Source organism: Dermacentor silvarum, chromosome 8, assembly GCF_013339745.2.
Source record: "Dermacentor silvarum isolate Dsil-2018 chromosome 8, BIME_Dsil_1.4, whole genome shotgun sequence".
Classification (NCBI taxonomy): domain Eukaryota; kingdom Metazoa; phylum Arthropoda; class Arachnida; order Ixodida; family Ixodidae; genus Dermacentor; species Dermacentor silvarum.
The window spans coordinates 160,453,623-160,473,925 of NC_051161.1; the positions used below are offsets into that span (position 1 = coordinate 160,453,623).

General features: G+C 47.3%; 1 protein-coding gene across 1 annotated transcript in view; it reads left to right on the plus strand.

The window, feature by feature from the left end:
* The window catches only part of LOC119462541 (decapping and exoribonuclease protein), a 39,419-nt gene extending 19,604 nt beyond the window's left edge, over positions 1 to 19,815 (plus strand). Inside the window, exons 5-6 of the mRNA XM_037723883.2 lie at positions 8,297 to 8,382; positions 19,231 to 19,815. Of these exons, the coding sequence (XP_037579811.1) occupies positions 8,297 to 8,382; positions 19,231 to 19,351 (207 nt within the window). The 3' untranslated portion in view covers positions 19,352 to 19,815. The remainder of the gene's footprint in view (positions 1 to 8,296; positions 8,383 to 19,230) is intronic.
* The last annotated feature ends 488 nt before the right edge of the window (positions 19,816 to 20,303 follow it).

Consider the following 20,303-nt stretch of genomic DNA (forward strand, 5'->3'; position numbering starts at 1 on the left):
AGCGCTCTGAAACGACCATTCGAATATGCCATTAGACGTAGTCGTCGGCTCCCCTCGCACGCTTTCACACGCACATACAGCATACGGTGCACGGCGACAGCGTTATCGCCCTCGGACTTTATACGGAACATCTATGAGCCAAAACCAATTTTAGCGCCGCAACGCGTCATAGACACCATCTTCACATAGCAAATACGGATCTCAAGGGCCATGCTTTTGCTGGTGGAAACCGACAATGCGTCGTAAGCGTTGCCCCCGGCACTTTGGGCGGCCAATGCCATCGTCAAGCAACCAAGCCAAGCGACATGAAAAGTGAAAATCGCCGCTTGGGCCGGCATGGGGTGGCAGTTCGCAACGTATGATGCGGGAACGATCCCACAGTTGCGACGTAACAGCGGGGTTACCAATGCATTGGGTTCTATGGGAGCTGTGCCGGGACTGGCCGAAAACGACGTAACAGCCGGGGAAACGCAGCACCCGGGAACGTAACAGTGGGGTTCTACTGTACAAAGGTATAACTTCTAGTTCGGAAAATAGGTATGTCCAGAAATATATCCACCAAGGAATCAATGACAAACACTGAAACCCAGGTAAGAGCCAAAGAAAGTGCATTTGTGCAGATTCAGCAATTTTACATACACAGCCCTTGCTAATCTCTTGCAATCAGTGGTAGTTTGGTTTCATAGAGAGTGCAACAGCACACATGGCAAGCTCAGATAGCAATGGCAGGCAAGCAGAGGTTTTGCTACAAAACCGTTGCCTATATATTTAGCTGCACTGGTTGCTAATGCTGCAACTCTGGTGTGCCCTGTGGTTGCTCTTGGAAGGTAAGTTCATCTAGATATACTGGCACCAGGGCCACCTGATGTTTAGTGTAATGGACTTTACATTTTAGCTGTTCACTACTTCCAAGTGTTTCGCCATAAAGATCGCAGGAGTTGTGTCAATCGGGACTATCACTTTTATTTAAATATCGAAGTAGCCTAACTATCTCATATTTTGTACTAGAAGTCTCACCTTTGTATAACTTGCAACGCCCCCTTTTTACGAGTTTGAAAGAAAAAAATTAGTATATAAGTACTATGTGACGCAGCTATCTTAACTTGGTCAGCATGATGAAACACAGTTTTGCACCCTTGTACATTCATCGCAAATTGCCGTATTACCCACTTCAGGGCAATAAATTTTCATAAACAACATTTTTAACAGCCGCAAGTTCTAGTAGAAGAAGCTTCGACTAATACTCTTCTTTGGCGCAGAAAACCAACATTTATTGCATGTCACTCGAAGCCATCGAAAGGCCTTGTCCACCGATGCAGTCATAAAGTTCAGCTACTTCAGCCGGCAGCATCACTGGGTCACCGTCGTCGGCCTCTCAATCATTTTTATGAGACGCGTAGGCAAGTCACTGGCATTTTCTAAGTAGCGTGGTGTGCTCAGGAAAAAAAAAAAAACATTGATATTGATCGTGTCAGCGGAGATGGTTTTATGCATATAAAACGCATAAACGAAAATTTTTGGGAAAGAAACTGCGACTTATAGCCTGGAAAATGTGGCATGTCCAGTGTCACTACTGTTATGATCGGCTTGGAACTGCACCTGTGAAATGTGGGAATCAAGCTCGAGCGCCTTTCCCCTGACAAGATAATCCTCTTTCATCCCCGAGAGAGCGTCTGACCTCTACGGAGCAGACGAAAACAGCGAGCTACCAAGAAGGAAGACCCGAGGGAGAGGAGGTCGCCAACTTGACCGCCCGACAGAGGTCTGACACTTCCACAAGTTCCCCGAAGGAGTCATCGGCAGGTTATGCCTGGAATCTGTATCTCTCCAATGTGGGAAGCAAGCCCCAGCGCTTTTCCCGTGACGAGATAATCCCCTTCAGCCCCGAGAGAGCTCTCACCTCTACGGAGCAGACGAAAACGGCGAGCTACCAAGAAGGAGGACCCGAGGGCGAGGAGGTCGTCAACTTGACCAGCGGAGAGAGGACTTCCACGAAGGAAACGCCGGCCACCACGAGGGGATTTAAGGCCGTCCTGGCCCCCGTGTTAATCAGAACCGCTCGAGACTCGGATAGAGTCAAAACCATGTACCAATGAAGTGAATACAATCTTTTCTATTTTTCATCATCACGATGCCCGCCTTCATCGTCGTCTCCTGATTCCTGCGGTGACGACCCACCTCACCCGGTCGAGATAATATCAGCTGGTTGGCAGCAATGGGATACTCCACCCTTCGTCCTGGCTTCAGCAGAATGGTGAGCGCTTGACTTTCTTTGAGAATTTGCCAGGTTTTAGCTTGTGTGTTTTCTAAAACGGCGAATAAGTTTCTGTACGTGCAGGCTCCTGTTGAAAGCTTCCTCACGTCACAGCAGAGTAAGAAAGTCCTCGTTCGGGATTGACCATGGATTTGAGCAAACGGAGAAAGCCAGAGTTGTTATTACTTTGTGAAGAGCTGGGAATTGAGGTCGGGAAAAGTCAGAGAAAGCCACAGCTTATTGAGGCGATTGAGAAGTGCGGGGCTCTTGAGGACGAAATTTCAGAAGCATGGGAAGAGATAGAGAAACGAGCTCAGAAAGCTGAGCAAAACGCTGCAGAGGAGAGGGAAAGGCAAAAAGCTGAGAAAGCTGAACAAAACGCTGCAGAGGAGAGGGAAAGGCAAAGAGCTGAGAAAGCTGAGCAAAACGCTGCAGAAGAAAGAGAACGAGAAAGGCAGAGAGCTGATCAAAAGGAAGCTGCAGAAAGAAAGGAACGTGAGGAACAGAGAGCTCACGAACTAAAGCTAAAAGAACTAGACGTGCAGCGGGATCTGGCCAGGCAATCAGCAAATAACCTCTCAATTGATGAAAGACGTTCAGGTGAAGCAGGAGTGAAGATAAGGGATCTCATGCCGTCGTACAAGGTTAACGATGACATGGGATTGTTTCTCGTTATTTTTGAACGAACCTGCGAGAAAAACGGGTTGGCACTAGAGAGTTGGCCGCAACAGATTCTGACCGTTATTCCTGGCGAAGCAACCGAAATAATTGCAAGGCTAACGAAGGACGAGTCAGAGGACTATCAGAAAGTAAAAGCTGCGCTGCTAAGAAAATATCGGCTCTCAGCGGAGGCTTTCCGCCGCCGCTTTCGCGAGGCAGCTAGGACACCGGGCGAGTCTTATCAAGATTTCGCTTATAAATTGAAAGCCAATTTAATTGAGTGGCTGAAAAGGGAAGACGCGTTCGGTTGTCACGACAAGGTTGTGGAGCTAATCTGCAAGGAGCAGTTCTATGGGTCCTTGAGCGAAGAGATGCGCCTTTGGATTCAAGATAGGTCGGGCGAAAAGGGCTTGGAACGGGCTGCAGTGCTAGCAGATGAATTCGCCGCACGTCGCGAATCCGAGAAAACACGCGTCAGGCCCTTCACTAAATTCCGCAAAGAAGAAAACAAGCGCCCCTTTCACAACGAGAAAGCTGGAGGTGGGACCAATGACGCGCCTACCGATAATTCCGGAGAGAATGAAAACACAATGAAAGACGAAAGAAAAACAAAAAAGGCGTTTGAGGCTAGAAAACCGGTCGTCTGTTTCCGTTGCCAGGAGCCTGGACACCTTGCGATCGGCTGTAGAAAGCCTAGAATTGTTTTTTCTTTCGTAAATGACGACGGCAACTTGGAGCTCTTAGAAGCCTACATTCGCGACCTCGCAGTGAACGGAACGCCATGCAGGGTACTTAGGGACTCGGCTGCGACAATGGACATCGTCCACCCTGCGTATGTGCACCCTGAGGATTTTACCGGGGAACATGCGTGGATCCGGCAGGTAGTTGAGGAGGATAGTGTTTGTCTGCCCATAGCTAGCGTAAAGATCGAGGGGCCATTCGGAATATTGCTGACTGAAGCCGCAGTATCACAAAATCTGTCCAAGCAATACCCCTACTTATTTTCAAATCGCTCGGAGATGCTGCTAAAGAAAAAGGGCCTGAGTTTTGGCGACCCTACGGTCCAAGCTCTCCCGCGTAACACGGCTCAGGAAATCGCGGTAGAAGAGAACGATTGCGCCACGAAAGTGGAAACAGTGGCTCTTCCGGAGGCCGTTCCTTGTGGAGACAAGGCTTGTTTCAGCAGCCCTAAAAAGGTCAAGGAGGCGCTGAAAAGCTCCCTTGTATTTCCGCATTTGAACGACAGTCCTGAACCGCCCAAAGGAGAGGAGACTGACATGGCGGCCAAGCAGAGCAGGAACATGACACTCGGGGATAGCAGAGGCACATTCAGTGACCGCCTGGCGGGGAGAAAAAATTTCAGACGGCGCAAACGAGCAAATTATTTAGCACAACGCAAATTCGAGGAAGACGCCACACCACAGCCCGTAAGCAAAGGGAACGGGCCATCATGCAGAACGTCAAAGGGCTCGTTATGGTGGTTGAGAAAACGGAGACGTCGCCAAAGGCGGCTGACAACAGAACAGGGCGCGTCTCCGCGAGTAGGAATGCGGCTGAAAGGGGCAACCTGGATGAGGTACGCGCGCAAGCACAGGGCCAGTCAAACAGTCAATGAGGGGGAATGCGCCGCGAGAGGGAGAGCAAAGGAAGAGTGGCGATTCTCCTCGCGTTTACGGCCTCCCTCCCTGAGACGCAAAAGAAAGCTGCGGCCACACGAATTGACAGGTGACGGGAGGGGGCAGTGTGTGTCTGGCACCCTTTATTGCCCATGGCGAGGCCCAATGACTTTCAGATTGCGACCTAGTCGAGTGCACATTAGGAGGTAGTAATTGTCGAATTGGGCGCCTCCATAAGGTTCCCGTTTGTAAATTTGTAAATAGAGCACGTTGCATTTTCTTTTCATTTGTTAGTTATTAAGACCTTATTTCTTTTAATTTCAAAGGTTCCGCGTTAATCTCGGTGATTCGTTGTGATGATTGTTATGCGAGCTAGTTACGCGAATAAAACTGTGAAGCAGGTTTTGCAACGGTGGTGGCTCGTAAACGCGCTGTTTTTGTAGATAGGCATTGACATTAGAGGTTTGTAGAAACAAACCATTTTGGGTAATTCAATGCTTACAGGGTAGGTGCGTTTATCAGCTACCATTGCAGATAGAGTATGGCTTTTGGTTTTCTCGATTTAAATGCCACTTTATGAATCAGCTTAATTAGGAGTTCAAGCGGTCATCAGAGTGCAGTACATTTTGCCTTAGAAGCGCTGGTACTGGCAGATACTATTGACCCAACGAGTAACTAACTCACTGCGCAGCATTTATCCGTCTGATCATTTTCAATGCACTCTCAGTCTCTCAATAAATCTGGCTTTCCCGGGCAGGAGAAACAAAAACGTTAGGTATTAGGTTAATTGAAATATGCACTTAAGTCTGGTTTTTTCCTTTTGTTAATTTTCGGGAAGCTCGAACGAGGGCTGCAGGTTTAATTCTGATAAGGTTTTGCGTGAAGAATGTGTGAACCTGGCAGTTCTCATGGTTAGTTGGGTGCTCTCTGTTTGTTGTGCCTTGGGCTTGGCGTGGTCTATTTCCAGAGGGTGTCACCTGGCCGGCCTTGGAACGAACGGCGAAACAAAGCAGAGGCACGGGGTCTATGGTCTCTTCGAGGTGCTTGGATGCTGCAACCCCTTCGAGACCTCCTGTGGCGGTGGATGGGCTGTTTTGATCGGCTTGGAACTGCACCTGTGAAATGTGGGAAGCAAGCCCCAGCGCTTTTCCCGTGACGAGATAATCCCCTTCAGCCCCGAGAGAGCTCTCACCTCTACGGAGCAGACGAAAACGGCGAGCTACCAAGAAGGAGGACCCGAGGGCGAGGAGGTCGTCAACTTGACCAGCGGAGAGAGGACTTCCACGAAGGAAACGCCGGCCACCACGAGGGGATTTAAGGCCGTCCTGGCCCCCGTGTTAATCAGAACCGCTCGAGACTCGGATAGAGTCAAAACCATGTACCAATGAAGTGAATACAATCTTTTCTATTTTTCATCATCACGATGCCCGCCTTCATCGTCGTCTCCTGATTCCTGCGGTGACGACCCACCTCACCCGGTCGAGATTATATCACTACGTTACAGGGTGATCATATTTAAGTTTTGCGGAATTTTTACAATTATTGGAATTTACAATTCGTAAATTCCAATATGTACCATAAATTTAATTACTTAGTGAATGGTAATTATTTGAATCTGTGTTTCAATTTCTCATGTTAGTAATGTCTGCCTCTTCGAATAATCCAGCTCAAGGACAGGAATTATTCTATCTGTCACAGGCGATTTTAAAAGTTCCGTAAGACTTAACAATGATTACCCTGTATTAAAGTGTTCTATTGAATTTCTGTTTTCCCTCTCTTTTCTTAAAGCATTTGGCAGTTGCCTTGAGAACTATTCCTTCTGGCTTTGAAAAAAAGTTGGCAGTCGCTTTAGCATATGCTAAAGAGGATGAAGGCAAAAGCCTGCGCTCTCACGAGACATTCATTAAATTACTTGACGTTCTCATTCAAATGCATTGTTACTTCCTATTACTTCTTTTCTCCCTCCAAAGGCCGTAGATTCAAGTGCCTTAATTAACTCTCTTAATTAAGGCACTTGAACCCATGACCTTTGTTGGTGGCACTAACACATGGTGGCACCACGCATTTTGGTGTCATAATGCCGGACATCAGATTTTTAGACCCATGAGCCATGTAAAGCTTCCACCTTAATATACTACATCTGCCTGGAATGGCCCCTTTTATAAATACAGTATAGACCACTTATAACCGGTTATATATATAACCGGTTACGTTATAACCGGTGCACTATATCCGGTGCAGGACCGGATATAGTGCGGTCTTTTCAGACTCCTGTTAATTTTCCCATAGCACTCCATGTATACACGTATCGCTTATAGTGCAGTTGCGGGAAACGAAATACTGGTTACAGTGCGGCTGCCTGGGAGTACGGAAGTCAGCGGAGACGGCGAACGTTCCCCTCAAACGGGCGTCCCAAGGAGTGCTCGAGGAAGAAAGAGAGACGAAGTGGAGGAGAAGGGCACATGGTGCGAACCAACAACCAGTGAGGCTGAAACCAGAATCTTGAGTGCGAGTCGTGAAAAATCACGACGCGCATAGCGAGCGAGGGCCACGAAACTGCCGTTGGCCAACGCTCGCTTCACGATAACGGCAGTAAACAAAACTTCAGGGAGCGGGTGGCACCGGCACGGCACGTTGAAGGGCGCACAGGAAGACAGTGGAATGTGAGGGAGGTGGGCGGCAGGGACGCGGATTTCCCCCTCGGCAACTCTGCCGCTTCGGTGGCTCCCCTCGCCCTCCCTCGTAGCTCCCGATAATGGCAGTAAACGAAACTTCGGGGAGCCCGGCGCCAGCTCCCCGAAGTTTCGTTTTCTGCCGTTATAGGGAAGCGGGCGTTTGCCGGCGTCGGCAGTTTCGTTGGCCGGCCTGGGACAGCGCCGCTGCTTCCCTCTGGGCCGTAGCCGCAGCGTGCAAGGTCAACACGTGACTAGAAAGTAGAGGAAGCATAAAGGAGAAAGAAGGGTTCACTGCCATTTTCTACGTGTGGCTACGGTAGCGTGGCTGAGACGTCGGCAGGTACACGCATGTTCCGGTGCAACGCAGAATCGGCGACCTTGCCATTTAAGAGAGGGTGAAATTTCCGCGGCGTTTTTTTTTTTTCGTTCTTTTTTTTTGTGTGTTGTTCGCGAGCGACATTAAGGGGTCTCTTCTAAGCTTTTACTCTATGGCGGTGCCGGAGCAATGCCAGTCCGTGATTTGGTTTGAATTAACGAGATTCGACTGTAAATTGAATGCAAACATTCTAGCCGCATTCCTCGACTGTCGCATATGCGTGGCGGCTCGGTGCACATGTTTTGCATATGTGCGGGCCTTGAAAATCGTTGCTTTGGTTATAGTGCGGTACCGCTTATAGTGCGGATATTCGCGACTCCAGGGACTTACGTTATAAGCGGTCTACACTGTACCATGTTAGTTCAATTATAATGTCACTCTTTTGTAACATGTACCTCGATTTTCATACTTCAAAAATGCAAAATGCCATATGATTGAGTAGTCCATCACCAGCTTTTCATGGTAACAGAGAGCAATGGCAATTTGTTCTCACGTGGGAAAAAAAAAGATTACTGCATTGGAGCCACAGTGGACCAGGCTTTCTCTCTGCCAACTGTCCAGGGCATGCTATCTCATCTCCGATTTGAGATTGGGGGTTGCATTATACTCAACTCCAATTTGCATGTCAAATTTAATCGAATTTTGCTGGAAAGAAAGTGTGCATTGGAATCAAGTAAATCGAGTAACCTTTTTTTTATTCCTCCATTTGATGCAGGGCGTCTGGTCTGGTGCAGTGTGCATGAACTTCTGCAACCAGCTGCTGTCCTTCATCAAGAAGCACGCCACACAGGACGACCCAGAGTCAGTTTGGTTTCCTTCTGCTTCTAGCGATTCTTTACTTGCAGCTAGGCTGTGCTCAATACACACACCAGAGGTGGACAGCCAGTGTACCTGCCCACTTCTAATGGCGGCCAATTTCTAGTAAACACCATATCTCTAAGCATGACTGCGAGGCATTTTTCGAAATTAGAAAATAAAAACATCACCATTATACAGCGATTTCTGTTTTAGGCTCAAGGAAATTTGATTTTAAATTACCTGTGACAGACGGCGCTTTTCAGCTGCGTCAGGTGGATTTCTGGAAGAGGCAGAGGTGATCTCCAAACGAAATTGCAGTCTTTGGTTAGTGAAAAAAAATAAATATTCTTAAGGAACTTTTTAATTATTCACTTTAGGATACATGCTGAAGTTGAGAAGTGCAGTGAAGCAGTGACTGCTTAGCAGCAGCCTAAGACTAGAACCTTCACAGGTGCTGCGATTTGCACTGCAAATAATGTCCACCTTTTCAGTTAATCCACCAGAACAGGCCGAATTGGGCTATATGCTCCACCTTAAATCTTTAAAATCTGTATGGAAAAAAAAAAAAAGCACCCTGACCCTGACCTGATGCTGCATATGGCAGCTGCTGGCAGTAATGGTAAAACAGAATAGCGATGATAGACATGTGGAATAGAAAAAGATAAGACAATGTGAAGTTAAGCATTTTGGAAATAGTCAAAAATCGGCACTATTATTTTTCCACCAGAATGTGCAGTCTGTTGTAAATAAGGAAGATGAAATGGCAATGTTGTTAGAGACATTTGGAATAACATTTACAGCAGTAATGCTTAGAAAGACTTGGTATGATGGAGCATCACAGATGTTTTGCCCATTTCCGGAATTGCGAGGACAGACGAGGAGGTAGGTCATTGCTTTTAATGAAACAAGACATTCTTTGTGATACAGTGGATTCTTTGAGCACTGTAACTGCTGACTATGATACCTTGACTTTGCATAGCAACAGAACGTTCTCCTGCGTATTATACAGGCCTCCTCCTTTTGGTTATTTTCAGCGATTTATAGAAATCCTTGAACAAATGTTTTGCTATATGTCAGACCAAAAAATGGACATTGTTCTTGACGGGGACATTAATGTTAATATGCTTGCTGATATACAAATAAAGAAGAAATAACATCTGTTGTTTCAGCAAATGATTATTATACAGTTAAACCTGGATATAACGAAATTGACAAATTCCGGAAAAACTTCGTTATAAAGAGGGTTTCGTTATATGTAGGTTCGGCATGAAAATTCGAAAAAGAAACATTTACCGTATTTACTCGATTCTAACGTGCCCTCGATTGTAACGCGCACCCGTTTTCCGTGACCAAAAGAGAAGGAGAAAAATCCTTTACAATACCGCGCACGTCATGCTTTCATACAGAAATACAACTACCACTCAAGATTTACTCCCAATACACTAAAGTGGCGATGAACAAAAAAAAAACGTTCCAGTTTCGCCCGAAAGGCAAAGCATCGATTGCGACAGCAAATTAGCAGACAGCTATACAAAGTAAGGTATAGTAGTTTTATCGGCCGTATAAACTTGTAAACATTCGCTGTTTAACTAAATTGGTAGACTGGAAAAGGAGAGCGCTGGCTTGGCAAGCTAGGTCAGCTGCAGCAAGCGGTGAGATCAGGTTTGAATGAAGGGCGGGGGAAAGGTCACGCCCGCGGCGGCAAGATCGCCGGGTCGAAGGATGCAGGCCCGCCTCGCGCACGCACGCATGCACATGTGCGCTCGCTCTTGCCTTACAGTCGCAGTGAATTCGAGCGCGCCAAGCGCGCCGCCGCCGCTTCGCATTTCGTCGCGGCGGAGAAGGTGCTTCCGGTTGCTGCTCGCGCAAAAATGACAAAATTTGGGGCAAAATCTCTAGGTTGTCGGCGGGGAAAATTCGTTATTTCGAGCGGGTCTCCCGCTGCCACTTTGTTACGTAGAGGTCTCAAATACATGTGCTTCTATGGAGTAACGGCGGGGAATAGAAAAACTTCGTTATATCCAGGAGTTCATTATATGGAAGTTCGTTATAAGCAGGTTTAACTGTAATACGATTTCACAGTAATCTTAACTGGGATTCATAGCGCTAAAACGACACAAGGACGAGGAGGAACACGGGACGAGCACTAACTTTCAACAATTGCTTTATTGCAGTTAGTAAGCATATATATACTCACTGGGAAAGGCACTGCAATGCCTTTGACCCAGCAACACGCCAATGACCAATACAATGACCCACCAACACGCCCAAACTTCTTCCCTGCTAACGATTTCACACCCTACATGGATTACACTGGAAGGGGGCTTCCTTGCTTGATATATTTATTACAAAATATTGACTCTGCCTTTGTCAGTGCCAGTGTTGTATTACAAGTATTGGTGACCATCTAGGAATACTCATGCGCGTAAGCAAGAAAATCCTAACCAAGCAGAAAGGCCTACATGCAGTGAGTGTCCCATAGCTACAGAATACTATATACTGTGGGCTTGTGAATACCGAAGAGCAGATTTTGAATCGATTATCGAATTGAATAAAGAAAGAAAAGCCAAACAACGAATCGAATATTGAACATCAGAATATTTAACACAAACGTTTATGCTGACAAATTTTGTGCATAAAACACAGTGCAGCACATGCCCAGAGGTTACTCACATTACGTAACAAGAATGTAGCTAGCTACCAGTAACTTAGGTTCCTAGGAATCGAGATGTATTTATAATATTATATAGTAATGTGTCTTATTAAAGGGAATACCAAATTAGTATGCCAGCTCTGATAACAACTCAGTTCGTTTATGAAGGTCTAGAAAACAATTTTTATCGACAGAATTTAAGTCGAATAGAATCGAGTGCTTTTTTCCCTCTGAAGCTGAAGAAATGGCGAAGTGGTCCTACATAACACTGGGTTTTTCAGTTTGATAGTGGGCCATACTGTGCTTATGGCAATCTTCTATTGCCCAGAAAGTATTGCTTTCCTATGTTCTACCAGAAAACAGGAGGGTTTTTCCAGCTTTATGGTAGGTGGTTCCTGTGGGTTATCTTCAGCTCGTTAAGGCCAATCAGCGCGACAGACAAAAGCAGAGAGTGCACATCACATTACTTGGCACTGGTTTGTGCGATCGTCGGCACCGCATGCGTCGACCGCAGTCGGCGTCGAGACGCACCGCAATCTCGCATGACATTCCCCCCCCCCCTTTTTTTTTGCGTCCGCATCCATCTGCAGTCCCCCAGGGGTCAGCACGCTGTCACATGCTATTTTCGAGCACGCCATGTAAATTAGTCGTGTGACAGTTTGCTCGAAGCTTCAAAAGGAGATCGTTGTGGGCCTATGAAAGGCATTCAGAACGAGGGGCTACCGTACCATATTTTGATGGCAGCCGTAAACATGTAATTGGTGATCCCACGCACTCGCTGTCGTCGGCGAGGTGGTTTGTCGACTTCCCGGGGGTCATGTGACCACGTTGATTCAGTATGAAACCGTAACTTTATTTGCCACACCCTACGACGCAGCTTCGATTAGACCTAACGGGCTAGACAGCTGTGGCCTTGACGAAAGTTCGCCACCGGCCAATGTGATAACGGACCGCAAACCGTAGTGAAAAGCTTGTCGCTAATTCGTTCCTTCGGGTGGCTTATCAGTGAACTAAAGAGATATACGAAACCTACCAAGGTAAGAAAACCTTGGATCATTAACAACATATCAAAACTCATGGAGCGTAAAAATGCATTACAGTATACCGTATTTATTCGAATCTAGGCCGATAGTTTTTTTCAAATAATCACATACGAAACTCTAGGGTCGGCTTAGATTCGAGGATATTAAAAAACGCGCCAGTTTTTAACTGAAACTGATAAATATGGTGCATAGTTAGCGCCTTCTAGAAAAGTCAGTATCGCAGCCGCTACTAGCCGCGCCAGTAGCCAGCTGAAGTACACGAGCGACGTCGCCATTTTGACCTGCGTCGTATCGGTAGTATCGGTATGGTGCAGCATCGGCGCGCGGTGTGGTGTTATCGTAATGGCACCAAATGGGCGATGCCACTATAGTGCCGCTTTCTAAACGAATACTGTATTTACTCGAATCTAACGCGCACTTTCAACACGACCCTAAATCTGCGTCGGCATTTCAAAATGGCCGCCTCGCACGCGCGTCGTGCCTAGCTACCGTAGCATGCGGAAGCTTCCTCCGTGTGCTGCAGTACACGTGCTTAGGCAATAGTCTACCGTCTGTCTTCACGTTCTCAGCGTCTGCTCTATCTATCAGCATGAAGTACCGAGTTCATCATGATGCCGCATTTAAAAGGAAAGTGATCATCTGTGCGGAGACGGACGGAAATCGGGCCGCATCACGGGCGTGCGGAGAATCCGAAACTTGCGAGCGGGACTGGCGCAAACAGAAGGAGAGGATTTTCGCCAGCAAAGCAATGCGGAACGGTTTCAGTGGACCAAAGCAGGACGTAATCTGCGACGATCCACTCCGGCGATACGATCAGGCTTGGCCCTATCTTGAAAGCAATCTGCGAATGGTAAAGTCCGTCGCGCGCCGTGTTTTCGCCGCGTTGAATGAAGCGAGAGGCATGCTAGCACGAAGGCGCGCTTCGTCTCCAGCGTTTTGACAGTTCGTTTCCGCGGTCAACGAGCGAGGTGTGTTCATGTTTGCTTGAGCGCGCGTGACACCGTGCTTCTTAATAGCGGTCTACTAATTTGCTACCGCATTCGATGCATCGCCTTTCGGGCGAAACTGCGACTTTTTTTATTCATCGCAACATCAGTGCATCGGGAGGAAATCTATTTTTCCAAATTTTTCCTCACGGAAAACGGGTGCGCGTTACAATCGAGGAAGCGTGAGAATCGAGTAAATACGGTAGTTGTGCTAGCCGTAGAGGCATCGTCAAACGTTCAAACCGGGCGGAACTTCGGCATCGGTCTGTCGTTGGAGGGGGCCACGGGAGATGGTTTTTGCGTGCGCCGCAACGTGCGCTCCTTCCAAAAATTCAGCATCTCTAATGCGCTGGATGGTACTGAATATAGCGCACTGTTTGAAGATGTCAGCAGTAAGGAAGATAGCGACGAGGCTAGCAGCGATGGTGACATAGAATGAGCTCGGCATGTTCAAATTTAATAAATGCTGTTTCATTTTGCGAATGCTGTCCTCGCTTTTTCGTTCGGCCTACATTCGAGGTAAGTTTTTTTTTTTTTTTTTTCGGACTTCGAACTTTTGGGGGGTCCGCTTAGAATCGGAGTCGGCATAGATTCGAGTAAATACGGTAATCTCGGTGATACGATTATGGCTCGTACGAATTTTAGGGTGATATAAATGTTTTGTTGATCCCATTAAAGTTTCATTAAAGCAAAACGTGTGTGCTATCGATGTGAGTGCAATGTGCGACAACCCACGAGGAGATTTGCTGGTACCGAAAAAGGAAACTGAGTGCATGCCTGCATTTTCACGTGACATGGGTGGGAGAGTATTGCAGGGAAGCTGCTGTGGTGGGCACCTACCGCTTGCTCTCAATGACGTGTGCCTCGCGCCTTTTCTCGTTCACGTAGGATGTAATAGCCAGAAAATATTTCAGACGATTCCACTTTGGCAATGTTGGAATGTTAGTGCAGAAAGATTGTGCTCTTTGGGAACGTATTAACACTTTCCCATCTGCGGGAAAAGCAAGTTTTTGGGTAGTCTTGTAAATAATTTTTTTCCTATCACAGAGCATGCTTAATACTTAACTGTATCGTATCAAATTGAAGAGGAAGAAATCCTATTTTCGATGGTAGTAGTCCCAAGCATCTTTATTCTTTATAAAAAGAATTTTGAAAAATTATCTACACAAGAATTTAGTAGAAAAATAAAAAGTTATATAAAAACGTCATTGTGTTTTATCACAGAAAAACCTTTAAAAAAATTTTAGAGGGTATATATTTTCAACACAAGGACCTGTGCAATATTCCAGCAAATATAATCTTTCCATGTAAATAATTTATTGAGATATGAAAGAAAACAGTTACCCTGGTCACTAGCCCTGGTCCAATGCTGAGGTCTACTTCCGACTGTCTTTCCACGCGTAACTCGATTCCCTGCATGGCCACCGGGAAATGATCCCGACCAAAAGATGTTAACACCTTGCAGATAAGAACTGTGACCTTTCGAACACGCAGGATATCTTTGTATCAGCGCACAGCTGCTTTGAAGTGCTTCGGCGAAAAAAGCAAAACTGAAGTTGTCTGACAAACCGAAGTTGTCGTCCGCTTCAGTACTTATTCCAAAGTCCAAAAACTTGTCCACAGATGCATTAGATTCGGTATAAATGAGATGTATCCATACATGAGCAGCTCGCAACCCCAACGGCATCTTGGAAACTATGAGCACTCAATGCGCCGACCACGTCCCTTCACCGGAGGCACTTCAAAAATCCGCGCTCAGTGGATAAAGAAAATTGATGAACTGGTTCCTAAGAAGAAGAAGAAGAAGAACAAAACTTTATTTGCACAAAAGACTTCGTTGCCCCTAGAACGGGGCAGTTTGCGTGGTCGGGCCCCTATTCCAAGGCACCGCTGGCCCACGCCTAAGTGACTCAATAAATGGCGCTAGCTGTCCGAGAGCACTTGGAAAGCGACAAAATATCAATTTGGAACCATTGATAGCGGGCCATCTATAGGAATAGGCGTGGACAGGAAGTGTGAACAGGTAGTAAATAAACAAGTGCAACTGTATTGGGTCATTTCTTGCATTCTCTATGGGAACATTGGCGCCGGGAAATCGTACGGAACTGGATCGCATTAACGAGTGTCTACTGTATGTGCATGCACATTCCTTGTGGCATTGTGAGTAGTTAATGTACATACATATTTCATTAGAAAAGTCAATCTGTTCAACATTATGCAAAAAAATGTGTGGCAGACAGAAGATGGGGAAGCTTCCTTTATATGGAATAGAAGTGGATTACAAGGTTTAGAATAAGCTTACATTTATAAATCAATTTATTGCTTAAAAGCGATAAATTACCACACAACAGCTGTATACATATACTATAGTTGTCTACCTCTAAAGCACACAGGCCTGCTACTAATTAGAGATTGCATGATATTCGACAGTTGAACGGTTTCAACACACGTGGTGTTCCACAATGTTGGCTGAACACTTAGACAAAATTTTTGCTCTCGACCGCCACTGGGTTTCAAACTCATCTCCCTGGGGAAACGTTTGCTTTGCGGGGGGAAATCACTGCGCTGTTGTGCAACATTATCGCTGGGTTCAAGGTATCGGGCGCTGCCCAGACTGGTGGGGTTTGTGCATGTACAGTTAAACCTGCTTATAACAAACCTTCATATAACGAATTCCTGGATATAACAAACTTTTTCTATTCCCCGCCGTTACTCCATAGAAGCACATGTATTTGAGACCTCTACGTAACGAAGTGGCAGCGGGAGACCCCCTTGAAATAACGAATTTTGCCTGCCGACAACCTAGAGATTTCGCCCCAAATTTTGTAATTTCTGCAAGAGCAGCAACCGGAAGCACCTTCTCCGCCGCGACGGAATGGGAAGCGGCGGCGTCACGCTTGGTGCGTTTGAATTCATGGCGACTGAGAGGCGAGATCGAGCGCACGTGTGCATGCGTGCGAGAGTGCGCGAGGCGGGCCTGCATCCCTCGACCCGGCGATCTTGCCGCCGCAGGCGTGACCTTTCCCCCTCCCTTCATTCAAACCTGATCCCGCCGCTTGCTGCAGCTGACCTAGCCCGCCAAGCCGGCACTCTCCTTTTCCAATTGATGTTGCCGAAAAAAAAAGTTTTTTTTTTTTTTTTCAATGCGCTGCCACGCCACTTTTTGGTTACTGCGCAAGTCTCTGCGCTTCACCTGACACCAGGTGATACTATACGACACTAGGATGTAGGGTGCCTTGATGCCAGTGCTGCTGGGCATCGAGGCACCCTACTAGGACACCATCGTGTCGCTCGCTCTTCATTTCCGACGCCTCGTGCTTGTGCGAAACGAAACGCGTCCACGCATCCAGTGCCTGGTGTTACATTCTAAGGATGAGTGCTTCGACGAAGAAGCGCAAGATATTGACTCTTGAGGACAAAATGTGGCCATCTTGAACGCCGTTTCTGGAGGTCAAAAAAAGAAGGATGTAGCTGCTAAATTTGGCATCCCAGCTAGTTCTTTGTCCACAATTTTAAACGCGAAAGATGTGATTCGCAGCGCTGTGGAGCGTGGCACGGACGGCAAGGAGTAGTTGATGTCATCAACATACGCCGACGTCGACACGTTCACATGGTTTATGGACATGTGGGCACGAAACGTACCCATGAGCGGCGCTGTTTTGCAGCAAAAAGCAAGGGATTATGCTTGCATCCTGGGCTGCGATGATTTAAAAGGCAATAATGGGTGGCTCGAAGGTTTTAAGTGCAGGTACGGGATCGTCTGCAAAGCGATCAGTTTCTTTTTCGAATTTTCATGCCGAACCTGCATATAACGAAATACTCTTTATAACGAAGTTTTTCGGGAATTTGTCAACTTCGTAATGTCCAGGTTTAACTGTAGTAATACACTTTAGGGGGTGAGCACCACACTGTGTGTGTATTGCAGGGAAGCTGAAGGTACAGTCGCAGGCAATATGACCTGCAACACCGGTGCCCACGGTAGAAAAGGCTCCATGACAAATGAGAAATTGCAGACGTAAGCACAGTTCCAATTACTAGTACATATACAGTATAGACCACTTATAACGTAACCGGTTATAGTGCAGGACCGGATATAGTGCGGTCTTTTCAGACTCCCGTTAATTTTCCCATAGCACTCCATGTATACACGTATCGCTTATAGTGCAGTTGCAGGAAACGAAATACCGGTTACAGTGCAGCTGCCTGGGAGTACGGAAGTCAGCGGAGACGGCGAATGCTCCCCTCAAACGGGCGCCTCAAGGAGTGCTCGAGGAAGAAAGAGAGACGAAGTGGAGGAGAAGGGCACGTGGTGCGAACGAACAGCCAGTGATGCTGAAACCATAATCTTGAGTGCGAGTCGTGAAATATCACGGCGCGCATAGCGAGCGAGGGCCACGAAACTGACAACGCTCGCTTCACAATAACGGCATTAAACGAAACTTCAGGGAGTGGGCGGCGCCGGCACGGCACGGCGAAGGGCGCACGCAGAGACCATGGAATGTGAGGGCGGCAGAGAAGCGGATTTCGCCTCGGCAACTTCGCCGCTTCGGTGGCTCCCCTCGCCCTCCCTCGTAGCTCCCTCACTTTCGACTGTCACCGTGGGCGCCCCCCGCCGTGTAGGCGGCGCTGCTCTAGCCAGCCCGGCGCCAGCTCCGAAGTTTCGTTTTCTGCCGTTATAGGGAAGCGGGCGTTTGCCGCCGTGGGCAGTTTCGTTGGCCAGCCTGGGACTGCGCCACTGCTTCCCTCTGCACTGTAGCCGCAGCGTGCAAGGTCAACACGTAACTAGAAAGTAGAGGAAGCATAAAGGAGAATGAAGGGTTCACTGCCATTGTCTACGCGTGGCTGTCCATCTACGTCACGGCAAGAAATAGCAGCACAAGCCAGCAGTGAGTCAAGTACTCAGCCGTCTTCACTGCAGGATAAAATGACCGGCCAACCCCCACGGAAGAGCGCACGAGTTAAAAGAACTCCGTTGAAGCTCAGGGACTATGCGTTACACAAGCGATAGTTTTTTTTTTTTTTTTTTATCGACCGGGAAAATGTTGTATAGGAAAGAAGATGAGGATGGTGGCGCGGGGACACAAAATAAAGAAGATCATGTTCAGGCATCGGATGCATCGTTCCTCTGTGTTCTAAATACAACATGCGGATATTCGCGACTCCGGCGACTTACGTTATAAGCAGTCTACACTGTATATTTATTTAACCAATATTTTGTATGTCCGAGCCACTGTGCAGTCTTGGAGCCCCTTCGACCATGGGCAAGGGCGTTGCAGGTCATATATCATGCGACTTTATACTGAAGCAGTGCGATGGCACGAGGACAAGCAAACAACTGCAGGACCAACACTGAGTACCAAATAAACTTTATTGGGAGATACACCAGCCATCTATAGTAATGTCACTTGGCAATGGTTCAATGACAGAACGATACAGCACAAATACGATGTAAGAAACTGTGTACAATAGCTATTTAGCCACTCACTGTACTAAATGGACATGCACTACGCATGTCCATTTCAGGTTCCTGAAAAATGCAACAACCAAAAGAAAAATGAGAAATTGTAGAGGCATACCGTATAGCAAAAGAGAAAGAGAAGTGTGTCAGTATGGCATCACTCAGCCTATCAAAACAAGAGATGTTATTTCTGGATAAACACCTGCACCTGTAGTGCTACCCGTGTGCATTCCTGTCACTCCAAAGGGTTGCTTGTTTTTTTGTTTTGTTTTTTTGACGTGACTATAAATGCATGGTGCTTTTTCTAATACAGTGTAGTTGGCAGTAAATGCTAGTCCTGTTGCTGTTGTGGGTTGTCTTCTTGTCGTCATCCCATCACGCTGGTTCAATATACCTACAATGAAACAAGATGCACCTTGCCCAAGCCAAGTTTTGCTAGCAAGGAAGTTGGTTTTAAGGCGATGGTGTCAGCTGTGAGCGTCTGTTGCTGCCGCAGTAAATCACTGCCGTGCCAGAAGAATTGCCGAAGTCTGCCGATTTTTTTTTTTTTGCGAGGCAGATCTCTGCAGTCAAAATTAATCTGAAGCGCCTCCCCTGTGGTGTTTCACCCCACGATACATCCTCGCGCTTAAAAACTGAACAAGTTTGAAGTGCCTGAAAACGGACTACTTTGCACGTGATCTGAATGCTTTTTTTTTTTGGTTTGCGCAGGGTGGTTTACCTCTTCCAGTACCTGCCCTCGTCTCGTGAGATTGTCTGCACACATCTCGCGGATCCCGGGGAGTTTGCTGTACTGCCCGACTGGTACCTGCAGGCATTTGATGCCACATGATGTGCGTCTGCACCTTTCACGTGCTTGTTATGACTGACGAGTTCCCGAACTGGGCATTATGCCATGTGTGATGTCTTGTCGAAGTGTGCGTCTGTACAGAGCTCTCGCTGGTCTTCCCAGAGGGTTGAACGTTCAAGCTGCTCGAGGCAGGTGCAGGTGGTGAGTGCGATGTTGCCAGCTCTAGTTTTAAAATAGGCTGGCTGAGTTGGAGGCTGTCTGTAGAATCCAGACGGTGCGACAGACGATAGAAAGCAGAAGACTGTTAACTCACAGCACTTCAATACTGGAATGTAGGCATACATGCTGAAATTCGCACGAGGAGGGCCAGCCATACGTGAAGCTAAACTATTGGCTGATTCCTGCTCAAATTTTGCACATGCATAGAATTTTGCGGTATATTAAGTTTAATACAGTAAAAGCTCGATGATACGAATCTCACGGGGTCACGAAAAATATTCGTATTAGCCGAAATTCGTATCATCGAAACACAATTAAAACTACTGTCGAATCTCGATAATTCGAACTCGAAGGGGCCCGATAAATTTGTTCGAATTAAAAGGACGTATTTTTGAAGTATTCGTGCACCATAGCACGATGCACGAACGGTGCGAGTCGTGAAATATCGCGGCGCGCAAGCCCATAGCAAGCGCGGGCCACGAAACTGCCCACGCCGGCTAACGGTCGCTTCCCGATAACGACAGAAAACGAAGCTTCAGGGAGCGAGCGGGCGGCGCCGGCACACGGGTGCGCGCGGAGACCGTCGAAGGTGAGGGAGGAGGGCGGCAGGGAAGCGGATTTGGTCGCGTCAACTCCGCCGCTTCGGTGGCTCCCCTCGCCCTCCCTCTCAACTCCCTCGTAGCTCTCTCACCTTCGACTCCGTGCGCACATCTCCGTGCGCGCCCGCCGCCGTGCTGGCGCCAGCTTATTTTAGCCGCCCCCTGAAGTTTCGTTT